This window comes from Tachyglossus aculeatus, chromosome 22 (assembly GCF_015852505.1).
Source record: "Tachyglossus aculeatus isolate mTacAcu1 chromosome 22, mTacAcu1.pri, whole genome shotgun sequence".
NCBI lineage: Eukaryota > Metazoa > Chordata > Mammalia > Monotremata > Tachyglossidae > Tachyglossus > Tachyglossus aculeatus.
The window spans coordinates 18,723,305-18,750,049 of NC_052087.1; the positions used below are offsets into that span (position 1 = coordinate 18,723,305).

The 26,745-nt window shown below is 39.6% G+C and overlaps 1 protein-coding gene across 2 annotated transcripts in view; it reads right to left on the minus strand.

Annotated features, from left to right (window-relative positions):
* The window catches only part of SHANK2 (SH3 and multiple ankyrin repeat domains 2), a 734,882-nt gene that overhangs the window by 219,336 nt on the left and 488,801 nt on the right, over positions 1 to 26,745 (minus strand). For both annotated transcript variants that reach the window (XM_038764461.1, XM_038764460.1), the window contains 2 exons: positions 14,733 to 14,815; positions 13,044 to 13,168 (listed from right to left, as the gene is read on the minus strand). In XM_038764461.1, coding sequence (XP_038620389.1) covers positions 13,044 to 13,168; positions 14,733 to 14,815 — 208 coding nt within the window. The remainder of the gene's footprint in view (positions 1 to 13,043; positions 13,169 to 14,732; positions 14,816 to 26,745) is intronic.

Genomic DNA, 26,745 nt, shown 5'->3' on the forward strand with positions numbered 1-26,745 from the left:
TCCTCAATTACCATCCAACATCTTGTGCCAATCACATCCCTGAGAAGAAGTAGAGTCATTTTGTATGTTTTTTTTAAACACTCACCTAAATATCTACTTTACCTTTTTTTCTGAACTGTAAATTATTTGTGTCAATCTCCCCTGCTAGATTGCAAACTCCTCGAAGGCAGGGATTGGGCCTACTAACTACTGTATTCTCCCCAAGCACTTAGTACAGAGTTTTGCACACATTAGGTGTTCAACAAATCCACGGATTGATTGGTAGATGTCAGTTCCCTGAAGGAATAAAGCTAACACATGGGAGGCTTCCTTTAGAAATCTTTGGCTATTGTCTCAGGGCTCTAGGGATTAGGGATGCCCAATCAGAAGAGGAGATTATTCTCCTGCTTCCAGGGCCATGTCTCCCTCGGACTCCAGGTCAATCTGTCAACACTAAAACAGCTGAAGTAATAACAATAATAGTAATAATAATAATAATGGCATTTGTTAAGCACTTACTATGTGCAAAGCACTGTTCTGAGTGCTGGGGAGGATAAAAGGAGATCAGGTTGTCCCTCCTGGGGCTCACAGTCTTAATCCTCATTTTACAGATGAGGGAACTGAGGCACAGAGAAGTTAAGTGCCTTGCCCAAAGTCACACAGCTGACAAGTGATGGAGACGGGATTAGAACCCATGACCTCTGGACTCCCAAGCCCGCTGCTTCAAGTAGCAGCAAGAATGTAAGTGTGGTCATGGTTACCATTGGAAACATCTCGTCCTATCTGCCCTGCTGATGGTAATTGAAGAGAGGGTAACTGAGGACAGAGGAGAAAAGAGGGGGGCAAGGGGAGAACACACACATGATTTTTGCTCCAGGGCCCCTAGTTTTGCTCCTGATTGTTGCAGTGAGACAAACGAAGGAGTGACATATCGTAAAAGCTCTCAAATTCTGAACTTGCCTGAAGTATGTCTTGAGTGGGTAGAGACACTGGCAGAGATTACTTTATGATGGGTGGGAGGAGAATGGGGGATGAGGGAAGGAAGTGGGGGAGGAGCAGGGTTCATCAGCCTCTTTCCTCCTGCTACAGATGTCGAGGAATACCCAGCTAAGCACTCCGCTTTCTCTGTGGTCCAAGGTTGTTAAAATTCTGCTCGAGGGACATTGCAAGATGTAGAGTTCACCTTGTAATTATACCGGAATCAAACAAGAACAAGTGTACAAGGCTGAAACATCTTTCTTTGGATGAAACTCAAAGTTATTTTTGTCCTTTGATCATGAGTCCATTAAAAAGAAAACATGAAATCTCAAAATCAAATGTTACTTTCTCTCAAAATTGATCTTCTCCACCCCTCCCCTTCCCTCCACCCCCCGCTCCACGTACATTTGAGCAGCACACAGTTTTGGCTCAGACTTCCTATTTTCCAGTGCTGTCAAACTCAATCAATTAAAACATATTACAGGGCATTTACTATAATAAATTCCTTTACTTCATTTGCCAACCTAACCACTTGTATCAAAAAAATCTTAACAAAAGGGCACTGTAAACAAAGACAAATGAATGCCTCAAGACATGCAGTCAAGTGAGCCCACACGACCGTGTTTGGCAGCCATCAGTTGAGAATAGCACAAGAGCACATTTCAGTGCAATCAAGAGCATCAGGATTCTGGCCTAGGGACAATAAGGGATCAAATATTTTCCTTAGGGCACACCCTATGACGTTATTCAACCCAATTAGTACATTCCATTTATTAGTCCAATAAACAGATCTGCATTCAATATAACCTGTGGATGCCAGAAACTAGAGACTGATAAATTCTTCACTGGTCAAATCTTGTGTGTACAACAGCCTGGTAGCAATTTAAATTTTTCTCACATCTTTCTGCCAGTGACACAAATGTCTGGTAACTGTACTCTCTGAAGCACTTAGTTCAGTGCTTTGCACACAGCAAGTGCTCAATTAATATGACTGAATGAATAACTTAGTATTGTACCTGATGCTTTAGTGGCAAAGCCAGCCCGTTTCTGGGTAGGGACCATTTCTATATGTTGCTGACTTGTCCATCCCAAGCACTTAGTACAGTGCTCTACACACAGTAAGTGCTCAATAAATATGATTGAATGAATGAAAGTAGCAATCTTGAAGTGTTTCAGGGTCTGCTGAAATCATTCCTTCTACTTTGTCCACTATGCAGAAGGGAGACAGAGTCCTCTATGATATCATTATGTTGAATGGCAATGTCTTCCTCTTGAAAGGAAGCACCATCACTTACTGGGGTTAAGTCCCTTGGCTACAAAGGACTGATGACAAATTCTTTTCTTAGCTGAAATCAGGCCAGAGGCGCCTCCAGTAGCCATAACAGAATAGCAGAGTGGGTGCAAAAAGCCTCTCTTATCTGCATCTTACACACTCAGTGTGGGAAAAGGCACATCTCAAATTCAAAAGCTAGAAGGGCAGAAGAGTCATCCCCACATTTGTAACTGATGGCCTGAGATTAGAGTACCAAACAGGTGTCAAGAGAGAGTACCAAATTGGCACAGAGAAAGACAAGCAGCAAAGGCTATGCCACACGAGGTCATGATTCCAATGGAGAATGCCATCGCAGACTGGGAGGGAGAAGAATTGAGATGAAGCTCTGCACCTCAGCTGGCTACTGCTAAAAGCTCAGTGAAGAAAAGCAGATGAAGAAAAACTATTACTGTACCTAAAATCCTGGAAGTAAACTGCTTCTAAAGTTAGCTCCTAGCGACCCCCCTTGAAACAGTCCAAACAAGTACAAGTATCTACGAGCTCCACTAGGAGAAAATTTCTCTTTTCTGCCACAGGGAAGCATTAAACCAGGATCCACCCGGTCATACATTTCACAGGCCAATGTTGCAGAAATAAGATTAGCATTATACCTCAGCAAAGTCCTCCCAGTGTTGAAAAATCTTTCGTCTAAAACCCAATATTACTACAGACATTAAAAACCCTTCTTCCACGCCACTCTCTTATTTGCATCATCTTAAAAATCTTTCAAGACAGTCATTTCTCTAGATCTTTTGGTAAATGTATGAAGATTATTTGGCAGTGGGGTTAGAGAGGTAGTAATCATGGCAATGGTAACTACTGAGTACCGTCTGCCTACTGAATGCAGTGCATTGTACTAAGAAATTGGGAAAGTAGTGCATATTTACAAGAAGCTGTTTTGCCAGATCAGAAAACCTGGTTATAAACGCCACACATTTACCAAGAGCAACTAGAAGCAAAAACAGAAAAATGACAACTTTTCCCCACCTGCCAAGCCTGGGGTCAAGTTCTAGCCCAAGGAAGCAGGAGTAATACAAGCAAGTTGAAGTAGAAGGGAAAGTTTTGACTGTTGGACACCTACAGAAGCTCCACTCTTCGGATGAGTTACCTTGCTTTGTTAATGTACTGGTGTTTCTTTAGCATCTTATACTTTCCCGGTGTGCTTGTTGTCAGTTAATCCTGCCAACACCTTTTAGACTGTGTACCAGGGGCTGTCTGAATTATGATGTTGCACCTTTTTCCAGCACATAGTGCAGTGCTTTGTTCAAAAAAAAGTAGCTTAACATAATAAAAAACACTAGATTCATACTTCAAGATTTCAGAACAGATGAATTTACTTCAAATGTTAATCTCTTACAGTGTGTTGAGTGCATAACATACCTATGAATCCAGTAAGGGGGTGTTACAGTACTTCAAGTGAGAATTCTCTCTTACTTCGATTATATTGCTCACAAAAAAACCTAAATAAAGCTATCAAACATCTAGGCTCCGAGAGCCCCTGGCCACTCCAATTACAGTATTCTGAGCAATGTGACCACCCAATGAAATATCAACACAATGATAAATCTCTTTTGGGAACGCTGAATCCCATAAAACATCAGAGTTGTTGCCCTGAAAGAAAGTATTATTTCAAATCATTATTTGAGAGAAGCAGCATGGCTTAGTGGAAAGAGCTTGGATCTGGTAGACAGAGGATGCGAGTTCTAATCCCGGCTTCGCCACTTGTCTGCTATGTGACCTTGGGCAAGTTACTTAACTTCTCTGTGCCTCAGTTACCTCATCTGTAAAATGGGGATTAAAAGTGTGAGCCCCATCTGGAACAACTTAATTACCCTATGTCCACCCCAGAGCTTAGAACAGTGCTTGGCACATAGTAATCACTTAACAAATACCATAATTATTATTATTATTAAATCAAGAGAACCAGGAAGAATAATTAATAGCTACAGGGAGGAAGGGAATCGAGAGGATAACTAGGATGGGATAAGCTGGAGGCAAAAATATTCCTGGGTGATAACCTCAGCTCCTATCTACCAGAATGAATGCATTTGGGACATAGTACTTGTCTCCTTTTCTTGCTGGACACCCGGAGGAGACTCTGTTCCAAAACCCAGAGAAGGGAAATGGAATAGGATTGGAGAGCAAGGCTAGGAAGAGAAGTAATTATGTATTAACTGTAAAGGACTCAATTAAGTTTAGACTTAGGTTCTCATTTTATGCAAATTGCCTTTTCCACCTCCAGAGGACAGGGCCGGAAATAATGCAATCCAAAACAGTAACATGGAAAAAGGAAGAACCTTTTATAATGTCACTGCATATTTTTACATAAAACCTGCAAACCCCTTCAATTTGCTGCACTCGCACGTTTCTTCTGATAACGTCTGTCAGCAGAGCAGGATTAAAGGTCAACTGTACTTACACTTTGATACAGATTTACAGAAGAGAAAAATAGAGCCATAAGAATTTTCAATCAAAAACTTGGTAATCATTTTAATAAGCATAAATAATAGTACATTTCCTTAACATAAGAGTAACAATCTCCAATGAATACTGCTGGGAACGCTCACCTAACAAGATTACTAAATGGATTTCATATTAAAAAAATATGAACAATTTTAGTCTTAAATCTTATGCTGAATCTTAAATGATTAACTTTTTTCTGGTATTTGTTAAGCATTTACTTTGTGCCAAATACTCGCTCCTTCTACAGCTCAGCCCGCACACTCCGCTCCTCTGCTGCTAACCTTCTCACTGGGCCTAGATCTTGTCTGTCCTGCCGTCGACCCCCGGACCATGTCCTACCTCCGGCCTGGAATGCCCTCCCTCCTCACATCTGCTGAGATAGCACACTTCCCCCCTTCAAAGTCCTGTTGAAAGCTCACCTCCTCCAGGAGGCCTTCCCAGACTAAGCCCCCCTTTTTCCTCTTCTCCTCTCCCCCTCCCCATCACCCCCACTCCCTCCCTCTGTTCCCTCTGCCCCACAGCACTTGTGTATTTATGTATATATTTATTATTGTTTATTTTATTAATGATGTGTATATACCTATAATTCTATTTATATTGATGCTACTGATGCATGTTTTACTTGCACCTGTTTTGTTACCTGTCTCCCGGCTTCTATGCTGTGAGCCTATTGTTGGGCAGGGTTTGTGTCTGTTGCTGAATTGTACTTTCCAAGTGCTTAGTACAGTGCTCTGCACACAGTATGTGCTCAATAAATACAACTGAATGAATGAATGAAAAGTGCTGGAGAAGATATAAGGTAATCAGGTTGGTTGGACACAGTCCCTGTCCCATATCTGGCTCACAGTATAAGTAGGAAAGAGAACAGGTATTAAATTCCCATTTTGCAGTTGTGGAAACTGAGGCATATAGAAGTTAAGTGATTTGCCCTTGGTCCCACAGCAGCCAATTGACAGAGAATGGATTAGAGCACAGGTCCTCTGACTCCGAGGCCCATGCTCTTTCTACTAAGCCAAACTTCATACTTTGTAAATTATGAATAAATATAGTTCCAGTTTGTTTAAAATATACATACAGTACACAAAAGATTTGGACATTTTAGTCACTGGCTACATTGTCCGATCTATCATCATCATCATCAATCGCATTTATTGAGCGCTTACTATGTGCAGAGCACTGTACTAAGCACTTGGGAAGTACAAATTGGCAACATATAGAGACAGTCCCTACCCAACAGTGGGCTCACAGTCTAAAAGGGGGAGACAGAGAACAAAACCAAACATACTAACAAAATAAAATAAATAGAATAGATATGTACAAGTAAAATAAATAAATAAATAGAGTAATAAATAAGTAAATATCTTGTTTTAGCCCAGCATAAAGTGAACACTTAATACCATTACTATTATTACTACTGAAAAAAGGATCATTCACCTTAACCACAATCTTTCACCCAGAGAAACCTTAGTTACAGTAGAGCATGAGGGTGGGAGGGAGGGTGTCGCTCAAACTCCTAGAAGTAGATGGGCCCAAGTTGATCAGTCCAGGTGGAAAGCAGCAAGATCAGAACTAAAGCCCATCAAGGCCATCAGCTGGAGCAGGACAATGAAGCCAACTGGATGAACTAAAGTAGTGAGAGGGTTAGCAGCCAGTCAGATATTTCAAGTCCCAATGGAGAGATCTAGGCTCAGATCAGAGTGCCAGGATGCATTTAAGTTATATATGTTAGTGTTTTGATTTAGAGGGGTGATCTTGGGGTCTTGGCTAAAAAAAGGGCTGGGTTAAAAAAGGATTACCTTAATGATTACCTGTATATATGTATATATGTTTGTACATATTTATTACTCTATTTATTTATTTGTTTTACTTGTACATATCTATTCTATTTATTTTATTTTGTTAGTATGTTTGGTTTTGTCTCCCCCTTTTAGACTGTGAGCCCACTGTTGGGTAGGGACTGTCTCTATATGTTGCCAATTTGTACTTCCCAAGCGCTTAGTACAGTGCTCTGCAAACAGTAAGCGCTCAATAAATACGATTGATGATGATGATGATGACTTAATGCCTGGTCATGAATATCATAATCATAATTAGGCATGAAATGAAAAAATCAGAGTTTCTCCTTTCCCAGATGTAGTTTCAGAGGTTTAGGGGCTTGGTTGGACCATGACAAGAATCCTGGAGTGGCATGCATTTCTTGAAGTGGCATGCATATATTTAGCCCATGACCAAACACCCCTCGTACCCAAAACTGTTCACTGTTTTCCCTTTCTTTTGTAAAACTAATGTGTAAATATATTAAGCGAGGAGTAGGAGAAAAAGCATGTGCCTGGGAGTCAGAGGACCTGAGTCAATAATAAGAACAACAATAATGATGGTATTTGTTAAGCACTTACTATGTGCAAAGCACTGTTCTAAGCGCGGGGGGGGGGGGATACAAGGCGATCAGGTTGTCCCACGTGGGGCTCACAAGCTTAATTCCCATTTTACAGATGAGGTAACTGAGTCACAGAGAAGTTAAATGACTAGCCCAAAGACACACAGCTGACAAGTGGTGGAGCTGGGATTAGAACCCATGACCTCTAACTACCAAGCCCGTGCTTTTTCCACTGAGCCACGCTGCTTCCCATCCTCATCCTGGCTCTGCCACGTGACTGCCATGTGACCTTGGACAAGACATTTAACCTCGCTGTGCCTCAGTTTCCTTAACTGTACAATGGGGATTCAATACCTGCTCTCCCTCCTAAACTCAAGTGGGACAGGGACCACATCTAACCTGATTAACATATCTACCTTAGTGCTTAGAAGAGGGCTTGAAACACATTAGTTGATCAATAAATACGATGATAATTTTCATTATTGCATATCTTTGTACCTGTAAAACCAGACCTAATATACTTCAAGTATTTACATCACCTCAAAAATATAAAAACTTGCAGAATAGTTTCTATATTTTTAAAATGTTGCTAAAATCACATTTTAAAATGAAATTTAAGAAATCAGTTAGTTTTGGGTTGATGGAATGAGCCATATAGCTTAAGTAAGGAAATTTTCATAGTGCTAAACATGTAACCTTTAAATAAGTTGCATGTGCATTGTTTCTTACACACAGAAGCTCCTGAATTTTTGTCTACTATGCTTTTTAACTGCTTTGCACTGTGCACTGAAAAAAATTCAAGGACAGGCAAATTCTTTAACCTAATTTGAACACAAATAGAAGCCAAGGGCCAAAATCTGAATAATGATCTTCCTGATTACTTAAAAGCATATTTAATATTGACTACCAAGCAAGGACACTGGATATAGAACTGAAATATTGCACAGTTAAGACCCTACCCTAATAATCCAAAAGATGCTTTTGATGATTCTTTCTAGATAAAATGAATGAAAGATTGTTAGTCACCTACTTTCAATTCCCTTTAAATCTTCACAGTCAATAATATGCAGAGAATGACTTTATCATGATCTGTTTGAAAATGGGGGTGATTACCAACAAGAAGATAAGGCAAGTCTTAATGCTCCACTTAGGCAAGGAGAAGAGGAGAATTATGGATTAATAAAAAAAACCGAAGAAGTTTTATCTTATTGCAAATTCATTTATAGATCTACATTCTCCCATGTCCTGAGTTATTCCTTCACTATAAATCAAGCAATTTTTGAAGCTTCATTAACTCTTTCAGGCCCTGGTGTAGTGGAACTAGAGCAATCAGTGTCAATCTCCATCCTAATGTTCAGCCGGTGAAGCAATCCTAATTCATTCCTTAATTAATCTAATCATTAATTTAATAGCACTGGACCAACTGCCTGCTGTGGGTAGAACACCATATAGGGCGTTTAGGAGACAATAAGGGACATGGTCTCTGCACCCGAGGAGTTTACAATCTAAAGGAGACAAATAAAAATACATGGAAATTGCCACCGTGGTGTACCTTTTATGACCCCTTTGCACTTCATAAACTAATGTGTCAAACTAAAGCAATTTACGCTCTACTTGCTGGAATGCTGTGCTCACAGTAGGTGCTCAATAAATATTATTGGTTGACACAAGAGAATCAGAGTTCATTATCCACTAACAGATGTGGTCAGCATCTACTCACCCAAAACAATAGTATTTGGTGAATCCCTACTCAGTGATGCAACTATATAAATTGGTAAGAAGCAGCGTGGACTAGTGGAAGGAGCACCGGCCTGGGAGTCAGAGGACCTGGGTTCTAATCCTGCCTCTGCTATATGTCTGCTTTGTGACCCTGGGCGAGTCACTTAATTTCTTTATGCTCCAGTTACCCCCATCTGTAAAATGGGGATTAAATCCTACTCCCTCATACTGAGACTGTGAGATCCAAGTGGGATTGGGATTGTGTCCAAGCTAATTAACTTATGTCTTTCCCACCACTCAGAACAGTGCTTGGCACATAGTAAGCACTTACCAAGTAACATAATTATTATTAGCAACATACCATAGAAGTAGACCAACTGGTGGACCTTAGAATCTAATGCAACTTAAATCAGTGACAGACGAGACACTTATTTACTAAGAGTTCTGGATGTGTTACTCCAAAGAGCCAGTACATTGTTCAAGAGTTTGCATATTGTCTGGATGAGAAAGAACTGAAACTGCATTTCTGGACATCTCTAAACTTCCCACTGGTCCACCACTGTCTTCACTTCAAAAACAATATGTTGTACCCCCTGAAACTATGTACTATTAAACTTCTTAATGAATTACAGTCTTGATAGCATAGCTTACAAAGATATTTGGTAGAAATAAATATTATAATAGCTGCAAATTTTAATTGCAAGGGAAACCAAATGGAGTCAAATTAACAACAAATACCGATTAGCCACTTCAGAATCAAGAAAACAATTACAAAAACCATGGGAACTAAAGAAATCTTAAGTGGCTTCCTGATGAAATCCACATGAAAACAATTAACCTAGATATATCAGTCTTTGATGCTCTAAAATGATATTGCAACAATACTAGTCTTGATATTAAACCTACTTTATGTGTCAGTATTAAGCCAAGAGGGGCACTTTAGTTGCATGAAGACAACATAACTACAGATAATTTTAGGTTTCAGAAATGGAACCTTACAAAAAGAAAAATCAAGGTCTTTTGAAAGTAAATTGTTAGAAGGGGATAATGGAAAACTGTGCATCTTCATATGGTATGCCATTCAATCAAATATAGCAAAAACTATTACGACTAATTTTGGATAAATACTTGAGTTTCTTTGAACTTTTATTTAACCCTCTCACGAGTTCAGAGCATTACAGAAAAGTTAGAGAGAGCAAATGAATGATTAAAATCTTCTCACAATATTGCCATATTCATCATTAAAGAACCTAACAAAAAGAAAAATTTCAAGCAGCTGCTTTCAAAGTGGGATGTAAAACTGTTCTAAAACTAAAGAGCTTCAGCATTCACTAGTATTCATCTCAAGAATCTTGTCTACCTTCACAATCCAGGAATTCTTACTTCATTTTTTAGAGCAGAAAATCAAAATCTATGTCTAGCCTCTTGGACTTCTTGATATTGTGATGGGAAAAGCAGTATTACTTTGGTATTTAAGCACTGCCCCTTCACTTTTTCCTAGTTTGCAAATCAATGGAAAACTTTAAAAACAAAAACAAAGTGTTGAAAAAATCAAGTTCAGCGTCTTAGGTATTTTAGTTATAAAATTCAGTATTTTAGTTATAAAATTCAGTAGTGAGAATTTCTAGATAATTTTCTCAGGCCTGGTATCCTCTGGCATCACTTCAGGATTGTTTCGGTTGATTATATAAATTGGCTAATAAGTTGAACAAAGTAACAAATGGGCTTCAGGAAAGATGGATCCAATATACTGCACATACTGCTACTCTAATTTAAATTCAATTTACATTGTAGTTACATACACAATCTCTGAAGTACATAGATTCTCAACAGGAAATCCTGTTAAACATAAACACAGTAATTGCCTAGACTTTAAGGCCTTAATCCATCTGATTTTCAATGCAAATTTTCTGTTTTCCATGTTTAGGTTCTAATGAATATTTGTCTGATCAAAGCTGATATTTGGTTTGGAAAACTTCCCAATTTCAGAATGAGTTCTTTTTGGATGGTTATTTTATGCTATTAAAAGTGTTAAACTAGCATTTCTGGAATTAGGATTATCTTGAGTAGCTTTGTGCAATTTAAAAACAAAAACTCTTTTTTTAAACAGTCAAATGTATCCACCCTAGGGTTTGACCGATACCAAAAGAGTTGAGTTTTGAAACCAAAGTAAAGATGTTTATTCTTTAATATGGGATACAAATAAATATCAAGCAAACATAGTTTGGTTTAAAAATACTAATGAGCCTGATTAACTTAAAACCTCTCCATGGTAAACCCATTTTCATGAGAATTGGTTAATATAATAAGAGTGGTATTTGTATCTCCTCCTCCCCATTGCCCCCTCTCCCTCTGCCTTACCTCCTTCCCCTCCCCACAGCACTTGTATATATTTGTACATATTTATTATTCTATTTATTTCACTTGTACATATTTACTAATCTATTTTACTAATGATGTGCATATGCTATAATTCTATTTATTCTGACGGTTTTGACACCTGTCTACGTGTTTTGTTTTGTTGTCTGTCTCCCCTTCTAGACTGTGAGCCCATTGCTGGGTAGGGATGGTCTCTATATGTTGCTGACTTGTACTTCCCAAGCGCTTAGTACAGTGCTCTGCACACAGTAAGCGCTCAATAAATATGACTGAATGAATGAATGAACATAGTCTTGTCAGTAAACCTAAACATCTTTCATTAACCAGTTATCTTTTTCCTAATCCGGGTTTACTTGATACAAAGAGTTCTCATATTAGCATTCTTTTTTTTTAAACCACTCAATGAGGAGTAATAATATTTAGTGGGTAAACTGCACACCAGATCCCCTCCCTCACGCATACATACATATACAAAGGAATGTGGATTACATCACTACTGCATCCTACATAGAATGATTCAACTCATTTTTACTGAATCAATGTGGATTATAAGCTTAGTTAACTCATGTTGCTTCGGTGGAATTGTGGCTGACCTTTCTTGAGTAAGAATTCTCATCAGATTCTTTTTACAGTGAAGGCTTATAGTTGTCATCACAGGATCCACAGATCTCCAAAGAAATCATAATTCTCTCCTACTTCCCCAAGCCCTTAGTACAGTGCTCTGCATACAATAGGTCTCAATAAATACTATCACTTTAGGATCATGATGCACTTAGGGGCTTCAGATATATGGATATACATCCTACACCTCCATATTAACGTAAGTCAAAAACACCTCTCAAAATGTCACATTTATAAATAGACAATACCTTAAGTATACAAGAAGTCCAATTAAAACTGTCCTCTCAAATTTTAGAAAATGGAATGCAACTGTATTAAAAGCTTCACTTTTTTATGTTCAAGTTACTTAGCTTTAAACTACCTTAGAAAATTGCCCATCTTGAAATACATAAGTAGTTGAAGATTTCACATTCACAATAAGTTCCCTGAATATGACTGCACCTCTACTGGGAGACTTTTTTTTTTTGCTTTCCAAGCCCAAAGAACAAGAAACTTTTCCAAGAAATAAAACATTAAATTGTCACCAAGAAAAATGTAATTTTCAGATATGTATCATCTCCACATTAACTATATGTTGAGTGTGTAGCATTTTCCTTTTATTTAAAACAAACATTAATAAAGGGTCTTCCCCACCTCCACATACACACTTAGAGATTCCTACATGGTTTCCAAGTTTGCTTCTGAGATATGGGTTTTTTTCCTCCGCCTTACGGAATGAGTTAGCCAGGGCAGGTATAATAAGCCTGTGAATGCAATGTTTTTCTTTTCTTCCTTGAGCCTTCAGGAGGAACATTTTAGTTTTACTAGTCAGGTGTCAAGTTGTCTTGATGAGTTTTCCCATGAGTTCCTTGTGAGATAGAAAGCTTTGTCCCAACATCCCCACATGCTGTTTGGCCAATAGTTTTAAAATGGCTAAACTCAGAAGCTTCACCGCCAACATAAAATACATAACACACCCCACATCCATTTGATCTTGTATCACCAACAACCAGCTCTCCAAATTTTATATTTTTTTAATTCACCTCCATCTTATTGAAAGTATTCCTCCAAATTGCATGTGACACTGGAAATGAAGTAAATTTCCACCTGACCCCATCACAAGTCATTTATTCAGCCTTAGAATGAAAATTGTTGAGACACCGAAAGCCTCCCAAACAAGAATTCAGGTTACCTATAGGTTGATTTCGCCCAACCAATAGAAGCTCATTGTCCTACCTCAATCAAGAAGTCTCCAGTTCTCAATCCAGCTTGCCATGCTACTCCACCTTCATCCACGGATTCCAGATATTGCAGAGCAGGGAATGCTGGGGTAGGGGTAAATTCTTCAATTGGAGTATCAGCTTGGGAAATAATGAACGTCTTGTTATAACACTTGAACAGATTCCCAAATTTCATTTTCTGTTTCCTATAAGATTGCCCCACCAGGAAAAGTGTGCAAGCCATTCTCCTTAGGAGTGCAGAAGCTTAGGCCTCATATTGCAGAGAGAAACCTAGGTAGATTGGTTGACATAGAATTAACATGTAATAACTTTTATTGGTGTGCTTGCATTTTGACACCACTGCAAAGTTTTTAGACATATCTTTTGAAAATAGAGAACCAAGTATTCTTGCAGTGGGTGTCAACATGCCTGTCATTTTCTTTAAAAGCATCGGTGACTAAACATTCTCAGTTCTAAAAATGGATAACACTCTCCTCTGCCATGCAGGGCTGCAAAAACAAGAAAATAAATCATTTGTGCCATTTACATCTTCATAAAATCCAAACAAAGAAGATTTCATTTTAAATAAGGGAGACAATATAGCTACCTCAGTAGGGGAAAAGAGGCTAGGATGTTATTGTATTGGCTTATGAATTTCCCACTAGGTGATCTCAATATTCTTGGGCCACTGGGTGCCTGGGCTCACACCAGGAGCACAATGCTAATATTAGGAGTGCCTGACTGATAAGCCTCAGAAAATGAAAGAGACATTTTCTGCTGAATCAAATTAAACCACACATTAAGTGCCTACTTGAGGGTAGAGGCACTTTTCTTGAAGGTACTGACTGGGTGGGTGTGTGAGCTGAGGGAAGACATGGCATCCATAGAATGTCACTCCTTATACACACAATTTAGTCTCACCAGTGAAGGATAATCTAGCCCCAAAACCCAGCAGGAAAGGAAGAAGTAAAGGAGATCTACAAAAGCCAGCCAAATAGGTCAGAAGCTTCAATAATGAAACTTAGATGCATTTCTGCTCGCTAGGTACACTTTTTTAAAAGAACAAAGCACTAGGTGAATGCTTGCTGACCCAAGAACTGCAAAGAATAGCTTCTGTCTTTTTAATGGGAAAAAAGCATTAGGAAACTAATACAATGCCAAGAAGCTCATAGGAAGCCGACATCATAGGCCATGAAACATATATGTAACCTGTCAGGTCCCATAAAGCAGGGAACATATTCTCCTATTTCAACTGCACCAAAGTCACCTTGCTAAGGGCAGCATACAAAGATAAAAATGCCAGCTTGTCATCTGTCATACCTATCTGAAAACTAGATCTTATCAGAGATACCTGAAAAATAGGCTGTAGTGAAATACGATGTTCTCTCTACTAATGAAAATTAAGCTAACCCAAATGACAGGAACAATAAAAGGCTTCACACTCTTTTCTTAAAGGTGGACAAAAAAAAAGACATGCCCAAAACTATACTGTACATTAACCATTTTCTTTTCAATTATTGAAGAAAGCACTAAAATCCAACCGAGTAGCACAGCATACTGAGAGCACGGTTGTCTAGCAACCAAGTGCACCCAAAATAATTCCTATTTTCAGAGCAGTATAACATTTTCCACACAGGCGCACACACACATACACACACACACACACAAACATGTGAATGCATATAAGTATTAATGAGACCCTTACCTTTTGCCCCTCTGAGCACAAATCCAAATCCCTCATTGTCTTTTTTCTGCAGGACCACCGTCTTTTCTTCAATAATGCAGTCACTGTAGAGAGAATTCCGAGGATAGCGACCATTATTACATCCCATCATCATCACTGTGGTAGCTGCTCCTCCACTGTGCAGGTTCATCATCATAGCCAATTAATCAAACAATTTTGCAGACTCCAAGAAGCATGGAAAAATATTACAGAAAAGAATGGTGGAAGGCAAAAACAGCAAGAGGGGCAAAGCCTAATGGCAAAAGAGAGCATGACACAATGGAACTTAAAGGAAGAGGAGAGACAGACCGAGAGAGAGGAAGAAATCATGCATGGTGGTGTGTGTTCTAGATGAATGACTGAATAGATTTCTGATCCTGTCATCTGTGGGCTAGCTAGGACTCTAAAACAAAATGAAGTAAACTGAATGACATTATCATTAATAAGCTCCTCAGTCGTGGATATACCAGATGCATCTTCTAGTGAAGCCAAAATGAAACCAACCAGAAGAAAAATGAGGCAGCATTTTTAAAAATAAGTTTAAATTATATTTGCTTCCTATATAAGCTACTGAAGGCACAAATATAGTCAGAAAGCTATGCCTTGCATCAAAAGCCCTTTTTCACTCCTATTGAATGTTGTATGCTGCAAGAATCCCACATGATCATCTGACAAGCCTACAATGCTAACAGCGTGCAGCTGCCTTGGCGTCATCAGGCACGAATTTCCACAGCATCAAGAATCTGCATAATTGAAATAGTAACAAGGCATGGACGGTCCAGGGCATCAAATATATTTTGAGATTCCCCATAAAATACAGCCAGGGGTTGGAAATATTCTGTGTGCACATTTAGCAAGAAAACAAACAGGATTCTTTTTAGAAACAACCAGAGAAAAATTATCAAAGCCAAAGTAGAGACGGCTAAAGAAAATGAAATTCGTCTCTCTCATTATGAAAAAGCAGGTTTGCTAGTTGTCTTAGTTATTCTGTGAAAGCACAAATCACACAAAGAGCTTCACTTTATTTCCTCTATCTTAACCTCCTTCCATTACTACTGATAGCAATTATCCATATCATCATAATTCCTCAAAGTGAATGCATGGAGTGGCTTAGAGGGTTTTTTTTATTTTTAATTTTAGAATGGCCCTGAGGACAGAACAATTGCACTTCCATAGAAATTAGCAATTTCAAGGTTTTTTCCTTCCTATGGTCAGTGAGAATAGGCAAAAAAATTAACTCTTTGTATATAGCGCAAAAATGGTCACAATGGTTAACTTAAAATTTCAAGCAAACAAGATTGAGTTTAATGAAAAGATAGAAACTGGGAGAATATTCAAGATTGGCTTACTATTACTGTGCAAGTACCCTAAAATTTAAAGGGGAGAACTCACTACTTATTTGTGTGGATACAAATGATCTCGGGAACTAATTTAAGTCAAATTTGAAAAGTACAATGGGTAAATTTGCAAATGTAAAAAAACAGGGTCAGAATAATTTATTGTTCGTGTTGGTCAGGTACCATGTTTACCAACTCTGTTATATGGTACTCTTGCAAGCACTTGGGACAGTGCTCTGCACCCAGTAAGTGTACATTAAATATGATCAATTGTTTGATAGAGTGTTGGGAATGGTAAAGAGCACTTGCTTTGAAATTCAGACAGCATCACCTGTGGAAAGCAGATCGATTGATTTATGGGATTCAATAAGTGCTACTGGACATTGTACTTGTCTCACAAAGGGCTCACAATCTCAATTTTAATCGATCCATCTATGCAGTCTGTTTGTTGGTGAGCCTCTCTACTGATTTAGGGTGTAAGATGAAGCAACTGACTTGCTTCAATTGTCCTAATTGGGGAAGGATCAGCAGAACATATCCCTAAAGCTTCCCAAACCACAGCTTGGGAGGGGTACATTAAATTTATCATATCAAAAGGTACTGCCAGGAGATTATCTTAGTACAGTGCTTTGCACAGTAAGCACTCAATAAATACAATCAATTGTTTGACTACCTGGAGATTATGGAGGAATATTAACCACAGCAATGTAAGTTGGAGTCATCAAGCAGAAACAGTCCTAGTGACCTCCTTTGACCTAGATCCCCTTGAGGAGGGCTGGCTGCACCTTCCAGTGCCCCAAACTGCCCCCCTTCAATACAAATCAATCAATCAATCGTATTTATTGAGTGCTTACTATGTGCAGAGCACTGTACTAAGCGCTTGTACAAAGCACTGCATATTCTTCAGGGTCAACTCTAGGGCAATGCTCCTCCAACCCTGACCCAAAATATCCCAGAACAATGGAAGAATTTGGAATGGATAGTATTTATTTACTATTTGTAAAGTGGTTTAACAGCAAATGGACTTTTTTTTAATGGTCAAACTGGGTTTCCTATGACAGATACTCCTTCAAGAAAAGGCATAGAAGACACATATATCATGCCTTTTCAATTGGGGACTTCAATCAATCAATCAATCATATTTATTGAGCACTTACTGTGTGCAGAGCACTGTATTAAGCACTTGGGAAGTACAAGTTGGCAACATATAGAGACAGTCCCTACCAACAGTGGGCTCACAGTCTAAAAGGGGGAGACAGAGAACAAAACCAAACATACTAACAAAATAAAATAGAATAGATATGTACAAGTAAAATAAATAAATAAATAGAATAATAAATATGTACAAACATATATACGTATATACAGGTGCTGTGGGGAAGGAGGTAAGATGGGGGAAGGAGAGGGGGACGAGGGGGAGAGGAAGGAAGGGGCTCAGTCTGGGAAGGCCTCCTGGAGGAGGTGAGCTCTCAGTAGGGCCTTGAAGGGAGGAAGAGAGCTAGCTTGGCGGATGGGCAGAGGGAGGGCATTCCAGGACCAGGGGATGACGTGGGCCGGGGGTCGATGGCGGAACAGGTGAGAACGAGGCACGGTGAGGAGATTAGCGGCAGAGGAGCGGAGGGTGCGGGGTGGGCTGTAGAAGGAGAGAAGGGAGGTGAGGTAGGAGGGGGCGAGGTGATGGAGAGCCTTGAAGCCCAGGGCGAGGACTTCAAGGTTTCTTAAACAAGAACTAGCTCATCCTGATTTACAACTGTGATACATAGACGAATATGACCCAAGATTGTCTCTTTTGGCTGAAGGAGGATGAGGGTTCCTGCATTCAGTTCTCTAGAGAAGGAATCCCTTGCCTCAGCCCTGCAGGATTGCAAGTGGGGAGGGGAGGAAACTATATTTTGTCCTTCTTTCACCTCTCCTTCACACACATCCATCTCTCTCTCCCTCCCCACCCCACTCTCTTCTCCTCAGCAACAAAGAGCCAAGGAGTTCTGGCCTCAGTGAAGTTTGGAAACACCAATAAGATGCAGCTGATTGAAATTTTCAGCCAATCAGATGCAGAGTCTCAGTTGCTCCTTTCCTTTTTTTTCCATCTCCCTCTGCTACTGCTGCTCTGGCTAAAGCCATACTTACTGCTGCATCACAGTAAATTCTACAAGCACTGTGGCCGATGCTGCCACATTAAGATACAGTACTCAGCTGAACTTCCAATAAATCTTTGTAGGTGAAAATATAAAGCAGTGAGTAATGGTGAGGTCTTGTCCTAAATAAGCACAGGAAAACCAGGTTAGACTAAGTTATAAATTCATTTTTGGAAACGCAATCTACATCACACAGATGCGGAAAGAAGTGTTAGATATTGCAACAAATATTACTGAGGAACTTGAAGGAGGCTGTAAGTCATGAACCCTCCAATAAATATCTGAAGAGTATTAAGGGAAGACCTAAGTAGGCTGTATAACAGGAAAGACATAAAAATTAGTGACAGACATCAAACAAATGGATGGCCAGAAAAGGTACTAAGGGAAGATCTAAGTAAGCTGTATATCAGGAAGGACATAAAAATTAGTGACAGACATCAAACAAATGGCTGGAAAAGCCTTAATAAAACATTTTATAACTGGACCAGAAGAGTCTCTACTCTGTACTTTAGGAACACCATTCAAGAGCACAAAATCTGAGAAGCTTTTTCCAGCTTCAGTTTCTTGGACAGTAAGACTTTTCCATTGGGCTTATAAACACAACAAGAGTCACAGAAAATACTCCGCTTCTAAAAGTTTAGAGAAGTTGGATCGATGTTGCATGCTCTATATTGGGGATCATGTAAACCAAAGACCTTTTATAACCTAAGCAGCCACACAGCAGCTGTAGTATTGTTCCTGTAGGAGTAAAAAACACAATGCTCCTAAGTAAGGAGAATGCTTTTGTGATAATGAGAGTAAAAAATGCACATTTGGTTTTCACTGTGTGTGAAGGAAGGAAACAATTCTGGAGTCATAAAAAATAAAAATCAAAGAACCAAACACCCCACAGCCGGCTGATCCTGTTTAGGTGTCAGTGTTTACAAAAATATGATCATGTCACAATATTTGATATCTCCTTACAAAGGAGCATCCAGGGAAGTATATACATACTTAAGACCATAGTACAATGCTCTGCACATAGTAAGCGCTCAATAAATACGATTGATAATATATATATATATATACATACATATATATATGTATATATATGCTAAATAAGTCTACACCTTCATGTACCTTAACTGTTGCACTGTGTTGTTAGAAAATGACACCTACTAAATTAAATCTGAACAAAATACTGCATAATACTGCATAACATTTAGGTTTCTCCATAACCCACTGGCAGCACAGAACAGAACTGTGCCTCTCCTTTTCTGGTCCCAGGAAAATCACTTTAAGCTCATGGCCTAGTGAATGCAGCATGGTCCTGGGGGTCGGAAGGACCTGTGTTCTCATCCCAGCTCTGCCACTTGCCTGCTGTGTGACCTTGGGCAAGTTACTTCACTTCTCTGGGCCTCATTTTCCTCATCTGTAAAATGGGCATTTAGACTGTGAGCCCCAAGTGGGACAAGGGCTCAGTCTAACCTGATTAACTTGTATCTACCCCAGAGCTTAGTTCACTGCCTGGCTTCATAAATGCTTAACAAATATCATAAAAATAGCCAAGAAAGAGTGGGCTAGAATACACTGAACCCCAAAGATTTTGTGGGGTTCAATCCATCCTCAAGTCATTGAGAATAATGACAAATAAGGAAATAGGCAACTCTCTTGGTTCTGTTTCCTAGATCAATAAATTAATGACATTTGAGTGAGTGCGTGCTGTGTGCAGAGTACTGTACTAAGTATTTGGGAGAGTACAGTATAACAAAAATGGCAGACTCGTTCCCTGCCTGCCAGAAGCTTAGAGTCTAGAGATACATACAGTCATACATACTCTATTCCTCCCCTACCAGAAATATTTGTAAGTGTCTGTCATGTAAGAACATGAGTGTCTGAGAATGAAACAATTTAAACAACTGCCCCAACTTATCTCACAAGTTTCTTTTCTCTGGGTGTTGGATGCTCTCTCCTAGACCTGCAGGGAAGGTCGCAGGCTTAAGTGTAATTCGGTATGATCCAAGAGGCAAACAGTTGCCAAGCCTGCCAGCTGGTGCTCAGGATTTATCTGTCTCTTTGGCAACATGTTCAGATTTTGAAGGAGGTGTAAATATTCAGCTACAGGAAATCAGGCCCCTTCTGCCAGAGATGGACAAGAAAGCTGGACTCTGAGGTAGGTCTCTCCCACCACACTTGGAAAGGACAGTCTCTGGCATTTAAGTTTGAAAATCAAGGGCTGCTTTACCAGTCCAGATGGCTCACCAAGAGACTGGATGTCCCCTGGTGATAGGGAATGACTCGAATAGAGTCTTTTTTTTTCCCCTTCTGAGTTGACATGAAGTGTCATTCATAGATAGAAGGCCAGAAAGCTTATTAGGGCAGTGTAAACTCTAATCCAGATAGAACTATGCAAAGAGACTAGATGTTTCCAATCAGTTACAAAAGGCCTATTGGTACCAACTGACCTTTAAGCATATTACTAAATACACAAATCATGATTAAAATAAGCATAGAACAATTCACTCCATCCCCTTTTCTGGGGTGGAGTGGAAAGGTATGTTTGGACAGAGCCAATTTAGGTACAAATACCCGGAAAATGATTGAATATGATACTTCACATTCTACCTTTTTTTAAAACAACTTTCTTTTATGAAAAATATTTCTGGGAGAGTTGGAGTGAAAAGTCTGAATAAAGGAAGGAGTTCAAGGGATCAGATAACTTTAAGAAGTTAATCAGGCCTATTGCTCTAAATCGAAAATGCTGTTTTATTCTCCAGGCACCAATACTTTATGAATCTCCATCCGTTTATTCTTTCCATTCTTTTAGGGTACCTACTGGGGCTTTTCTTTATGCGCTAAAGCTGTTGGCCTAAGAAGAGGATTACATACTAGAAAAAAAAAGTACAGTTGTTTCAACTATTCTTCCAGATCTGAAATTCCATAGGGAATATTATATCACACTTGGCAACTCCTGAAATGCCCAAATTTCACCTAAAATGGCTGAATTTTATAGGGTTCCCTTCAGACTCCAGAATAGGAACAGAACAGTATTTCACTGACTAAGCCACCGCAAGTTACCTCAAGAAGTAGAACTTACTGGCAGCTCAGGATCAACCTATCAATGGCATTTACAGAGTGTTTACTGTGGGCCGAGCAGTGTACTAAGAGGAAGCAGTGAGGCATAATGGAAAGAGCCAGGGCCTGGGAATCAGAAGGGACCTGGGTTCTAATCCTGCCTCCACCACTTGTCTGCTCTGTGACCTTGGACAAGTCACTCAACTTCTCTATGCTTCACTTACCTCATCTGTAAAGTGAGGATTAAGTCTGTGATGCCCAAATGGGACATGGACTGTGTCCAACCTGACTAGCTTCTATCTATACCAACATTTAGTTCAGTGCCTGGCACATAGTAAGTGCTTAAACATCATTTTAAAAAAATGCACTGGCGAGTACAACAGAATAGAATCGGTAGCCATGATCCCTGCCCACATGAAGCTTACAGTCTAGATGGAGACAGACATCAAAATAAATTGTGGATAATAATAATAATAATGATGGTATTTGTTAAGCACTTACTATGTGCAAAGCACTGTTCTAAGCGCTGGGGGGGTACAAGGTGATCAGGTTGTCCCACGTGGGGCTCACAATCTTAATCCCCATTTTACAGATAAGGGAACTGAGGCCCAGAGAAGTGAACTGACTTGCCCAAAGTCACACAGCTGACAAGTGGTGGAGCCGGGATTCAAACACCTGATCTCTGACTCCCAATCTCGGGCTCTTTCCACTGAGCCACACTGTGGATATGTACGTAAGTTCTGTGGGGCTGAGTGTGTGGTGAATATCAAGTATTTAATGGGTGCAGATCCAAGTGCATAAGCTACACAGAATTTGGGACGTGTAGGAGAAATGAGGGATTAGTCGGGAAAGGCCTTTTGGAGGGGGTGAGATTTTAGTAGCATTTTGCAGGTGGGTAGAGTGGCAGTCTTTTTTATGGCATTTGCTAAGCATTGTTCTAAATGCTGGGGTAGATACAAGGTAATCAAGTTGGACACAGTCCATGACCCACATGGGGTTCACAGTCAATCCCCATTTTACAGATGAGGTAACTGAGGCACAGAGAAGTGAATTTGCCCAAGGTCATACATCAGCCAAGTGGCAGAGCCAGGATTAGAACACAGGTCCTTCTGTCTCCCAGGCTCATGTTCTATCCACTAAGACACTCTGCTTCTCTGTCAAATATTAAGGGGAAGTGTGTTCCAGGCCAGAGGGAGGACATGGGCAAGGAATCGGCAGTGAGATAGAAAAGATCGAGATACAGAGAGGTGCTTGGTGTTTGAGTGGTTAGCTTAGGTCTTCCTATTATTAGTTTTGGAGCAGTACACTGACCCTATCATCAGTGACTTCTAGATTTGGCCAATGCTCCACATTTAACTGATTGATGATCCCAGCCATTAATCATCCAGCTAAATAGTCTGCTATAATATTTGTTCATGTATATGTTTTTCTGTTAAGTGCGAAGCCATAATTCACTTAGGGATTCAGATACAAAGCTTTTCACTTCATTTAGTGGACTTTTAAAGGATTATTCTTTCTAGGAATATTTAGGTAGTGAACATTACTTCATGCAGAATAATAGTGAATTCTGATTTTCTCATTCACTAGTTACACAACTGACACCTGAGAAACCATATATACGTAATGGACAAGAGCATTTCCATTAGATGCAAAATAATACTTTTCTACTTACGAGTCACAAATCATAACAGGGACCTAGGAATTGAAGTTTTCTTTAAATGTGTGTAATGGTAAAACTTTATAGTGAATCTACATTTTTAAGCAATATTGCAAGACTCAGTAATAGGAACAACTCTTAATGGATTGGAAAGTGAAGAACAAGAATTTTCCAAGTCTTTTCATATAATGTCATTTCTTAAATTACCCCTTTTTCACACAGTAACAGTAGGAAGGAGGAGTAAAGTAGTTTTACCAAGCACCCACTGGTGCGAACACACTATACTAAGCACTCAAGAGAGCATAACAGATGCATGAGACATGTTTCCTGCCCATAAGGAGATTATACTCTAAGGAAGGCAAAAATGTTTACAGGATAATCAGATAAAATAAATAAATACCATCAATTTACAAAAATAGCATGAGTGATGCAGGAGAATGAATATGTGTAAATATTTAAGGACTAGAGTTGGTGTTCCTTGAAATGTTGGGAATTAATAATAATAATAATAATAATAATAATTTTGGTATTTGTTAAGTGCTTACTATGTGCCAAGCACTGTTCTAAGCGCTTGGAAGGATACAAGGTGATCAGGTTGTCCCATGTGGGGCTCACAATCAATCCCCATTTTACAGATGAGGTAACTGAGGCACAGAGAAGTGACTTGCCCAAAGTCACACAGCTGACAAGCGGCAGAGCCGGGATTTGAACCCATGACCTCTGACTCCAAAGCTCGGGCTCTTTCCACGGAGCCACCCTGCTTCCCCAGCTGAGGAAGGCTTGTTGGAGGAAGTGAGAGTTTAGGAGGAATCAAAGGGTGAGGAGATGTGTGGTCTGACAGACTAGGGTGGGGATGGAGTTTGAGGGCAAAGGGATTAGCATGAAGGTGGTGGAGTGGGAGAGGCAAGATAAAGATAAAGGAGTACTTTGGAGGGAATTAGCTAGAGAGCATCAGGTGAAGGCTACTGATACGTAAAATGGGTAGAGTTAACCTCAACATTAGCCATAGGAGGCAAAAAGATAGTCTAAATTTCACTCTCTTTTACAACTATTAAGCTGTATCCTGAGTAGTGCAATCGGTTTTCTTCTCCAGATACCAATGCCAACAGAAATACAAGAATGCACTAACAAAAATGTCTCAAGTTACTATAATGACAAAAATGTTGCAGTACCTCCATGAATTGAATTTATATGGAAATTAAGCCCTGCTCAAATAAACACCATTAATGATAGATAGGCATGCATGCTTTTCTTTAAAATCTCAAGAAGGCCCGATAAAACCTCTAACAGGTAGCAAAGTTTCAACAGCTGGTTCTTACTACTCATTTGGGACAGCAGGTATTTACTTAGTGTCCACAGGTTGTGTACTAAGTACCAATCTAAGAACTCTTTAACTCATGTTAAATTAGGTACTTGTTCCTAGCCCTTTGAACACTTAGAATGTAAGCGGGTGGAAGCAAGATAAGTAAAAATATAAATAAGAAATTATAAGAATTCAGTATGAGAAGTGATTCGCAATTGGTGTTCAATGTTTAAGGACTGGATGGGTTAAAAAAGAAAAAAAAGCTCTCTGGAGGCCTGCCTTGACCTCTTAAAGACGAGAGCTGTGAGATGAAAGGGCATCCCATAAATTTGGATAGTTTGGGCAAAGGTGGAAGTGGAAGAAAGTGAACTGAGTGCTGGGAATTACAGGAAATAAAGCTTAGTCAGAATGGAAGAGGCACGTTAGAGAAGAAACCCAAGGAAACATTTCCTAGGAGTTTCCCTGCAGGTTGGTGCATTTTGCTTTATGAAAAGCTGTTCGGGTGAAATCTTTTAAGATACTATATCAGATGGGCATATTTTAATAGGCTCCTCATCAACCTGTCTCAGCTTGAATCACTTGCTCACCCAATCTTCCGAACAGAGGTGGTGCAACCCATAGCTTGGGAGGAAGGAACCCAGGCCAGATGTTGGAGTGTTTTCCTCCGTTGTCCTGGTTCTTTTGTCCCAGGTGATCCCTGTGGCAGTTGGGGAGAGCTACTGCTGCTGTTGCTACCAAGTCACCACTGACCCACTTAGAACTGTGGGAGGGGAGGGAGCCGGGCTGAACTTTCCCAGTAGGGTGTGAAAAGCTCAGGAGGGCTCATGATGTCCGAGGTCTGTCTTCAAAGGGCAGATGGAGGAGATGAAATGAAAAGCCTTGTGCTTGTCACTTTTTCTGTAACAAAAAAATAAATCCCCAGGGGCCAGCAGTTGTCCAAAGCATGGGCAACATCCTTGCCAGAGAGGACTGGAGTCACGCGGAAGCAGGGCAACAGGCAAATTTCAGATTGCATCATATGCCTGTGGCAAGGCAGTGCCATGTTGGATTACAGTTCAACCCCTTCACCTCAGGATTGGTAGAACTGATAGGCCACCCAGACAAATTTGCAAGCTAACCAAACATCTCTTATGCAAACTGCACCTCGGTTGTACACCCAGCTCAACTGAAACAGATTTAACAGGGGGACTGAATCATTGAAAGCCATTTTTAAATGTCCCTGCAGATTTCTAAACCCGCCTATCATTTGGAATACACTGACTCAGCTTCACTGTAGTAGTCAGCAATGCAGCAAAGACAACGAATAAAGGGATTCAACTCTGCTTAGGAAGAAATGATGGGAGTGTCTGATTCAAAGCCCAACTGATAGGTCAAAAATTGCTGGAGAGTATGTTCATCAGAGTTTGGTCATCTGGAGTAAAGAATGACATTACTGTGGGCTCCAGTTTTCATGACTGAGAAGACCCTGCCAGTGACAAGCAGAGAGCAGTGGGGCCTGGAAGCTAATTAGGAGAGATGAAGCAGTTTACTTCTTTACCTTTTTTGGCCAATTAGAAAGATTGCTCTAGATGCTTAACCATAAATGAACATGTCCCATCTGTCAGTTTTGATACTTAGAGGTTATGTTATATGACAAAAAGGTCTGTGTGATTCTAGACTATTTAGCTCATAAAACCATTGATAAATCTTGTGAAAATAAATGGAGTGCTCTTCTTTTATATATATTTTTTAAAATGAGAAGTTTTTCCATGTGACCTGGAAGAGCCAATAAGTTGAAACTTCAGCAATGTTGTGGAAGTAATTAACTGATGGGAAGTTTGGGAAGATGTGGGTTAGGTGTGATCATTTAAGGGTAACTCCCAAATTCAAAGGGCCAGTCACATACCCACCATACATTTCACTGAATCTCTCTGCCTGACACCTTTTCTCTAGCATTTTGGTTCTTTCTAAATCCCTTGCAAAAGCCATACGGCACTGACACCTAATGTTTAAGTATGGTACTTTGAAACAAATATGGAGACAAAGAAGGGTTATTTCTAGAATACTTTCAGTCCAACAAATCTAAGTGACATTCACTATCATGTAACTGTATTCAATCCTGTTCCAAGAATAATAATTTTGCCTTTATTGAAAGGTGGGATTTTATATTTAAAATATTCTTGAAATGGCTTTAAATTATGGTGGTATGATGGTACGTCATGAAGAATTAATATTTAAAAGCATTATAAAAATGCAAATCATTTTTAAAGCGGTTTAGTTTCCCACTTGTCAATGCATTTATGTCAGACTTTCAAATAACTCATTATTTGACTTGACAAAGACATAAAACACTAAGAAAACATTTTCATTCCTATCATCGGGTTTTTTTAGAATTAAAACAAGAGGTGTTTCATGTTATGGAATCAATCAACTTATTAAGCACTTACTGAGTGCAGAGCACTGTACTAAGTGCTTGGGAGAGTACAGTACAACAGACTTGGTGGATATGTTCCCTGCCCCCAACAAACTT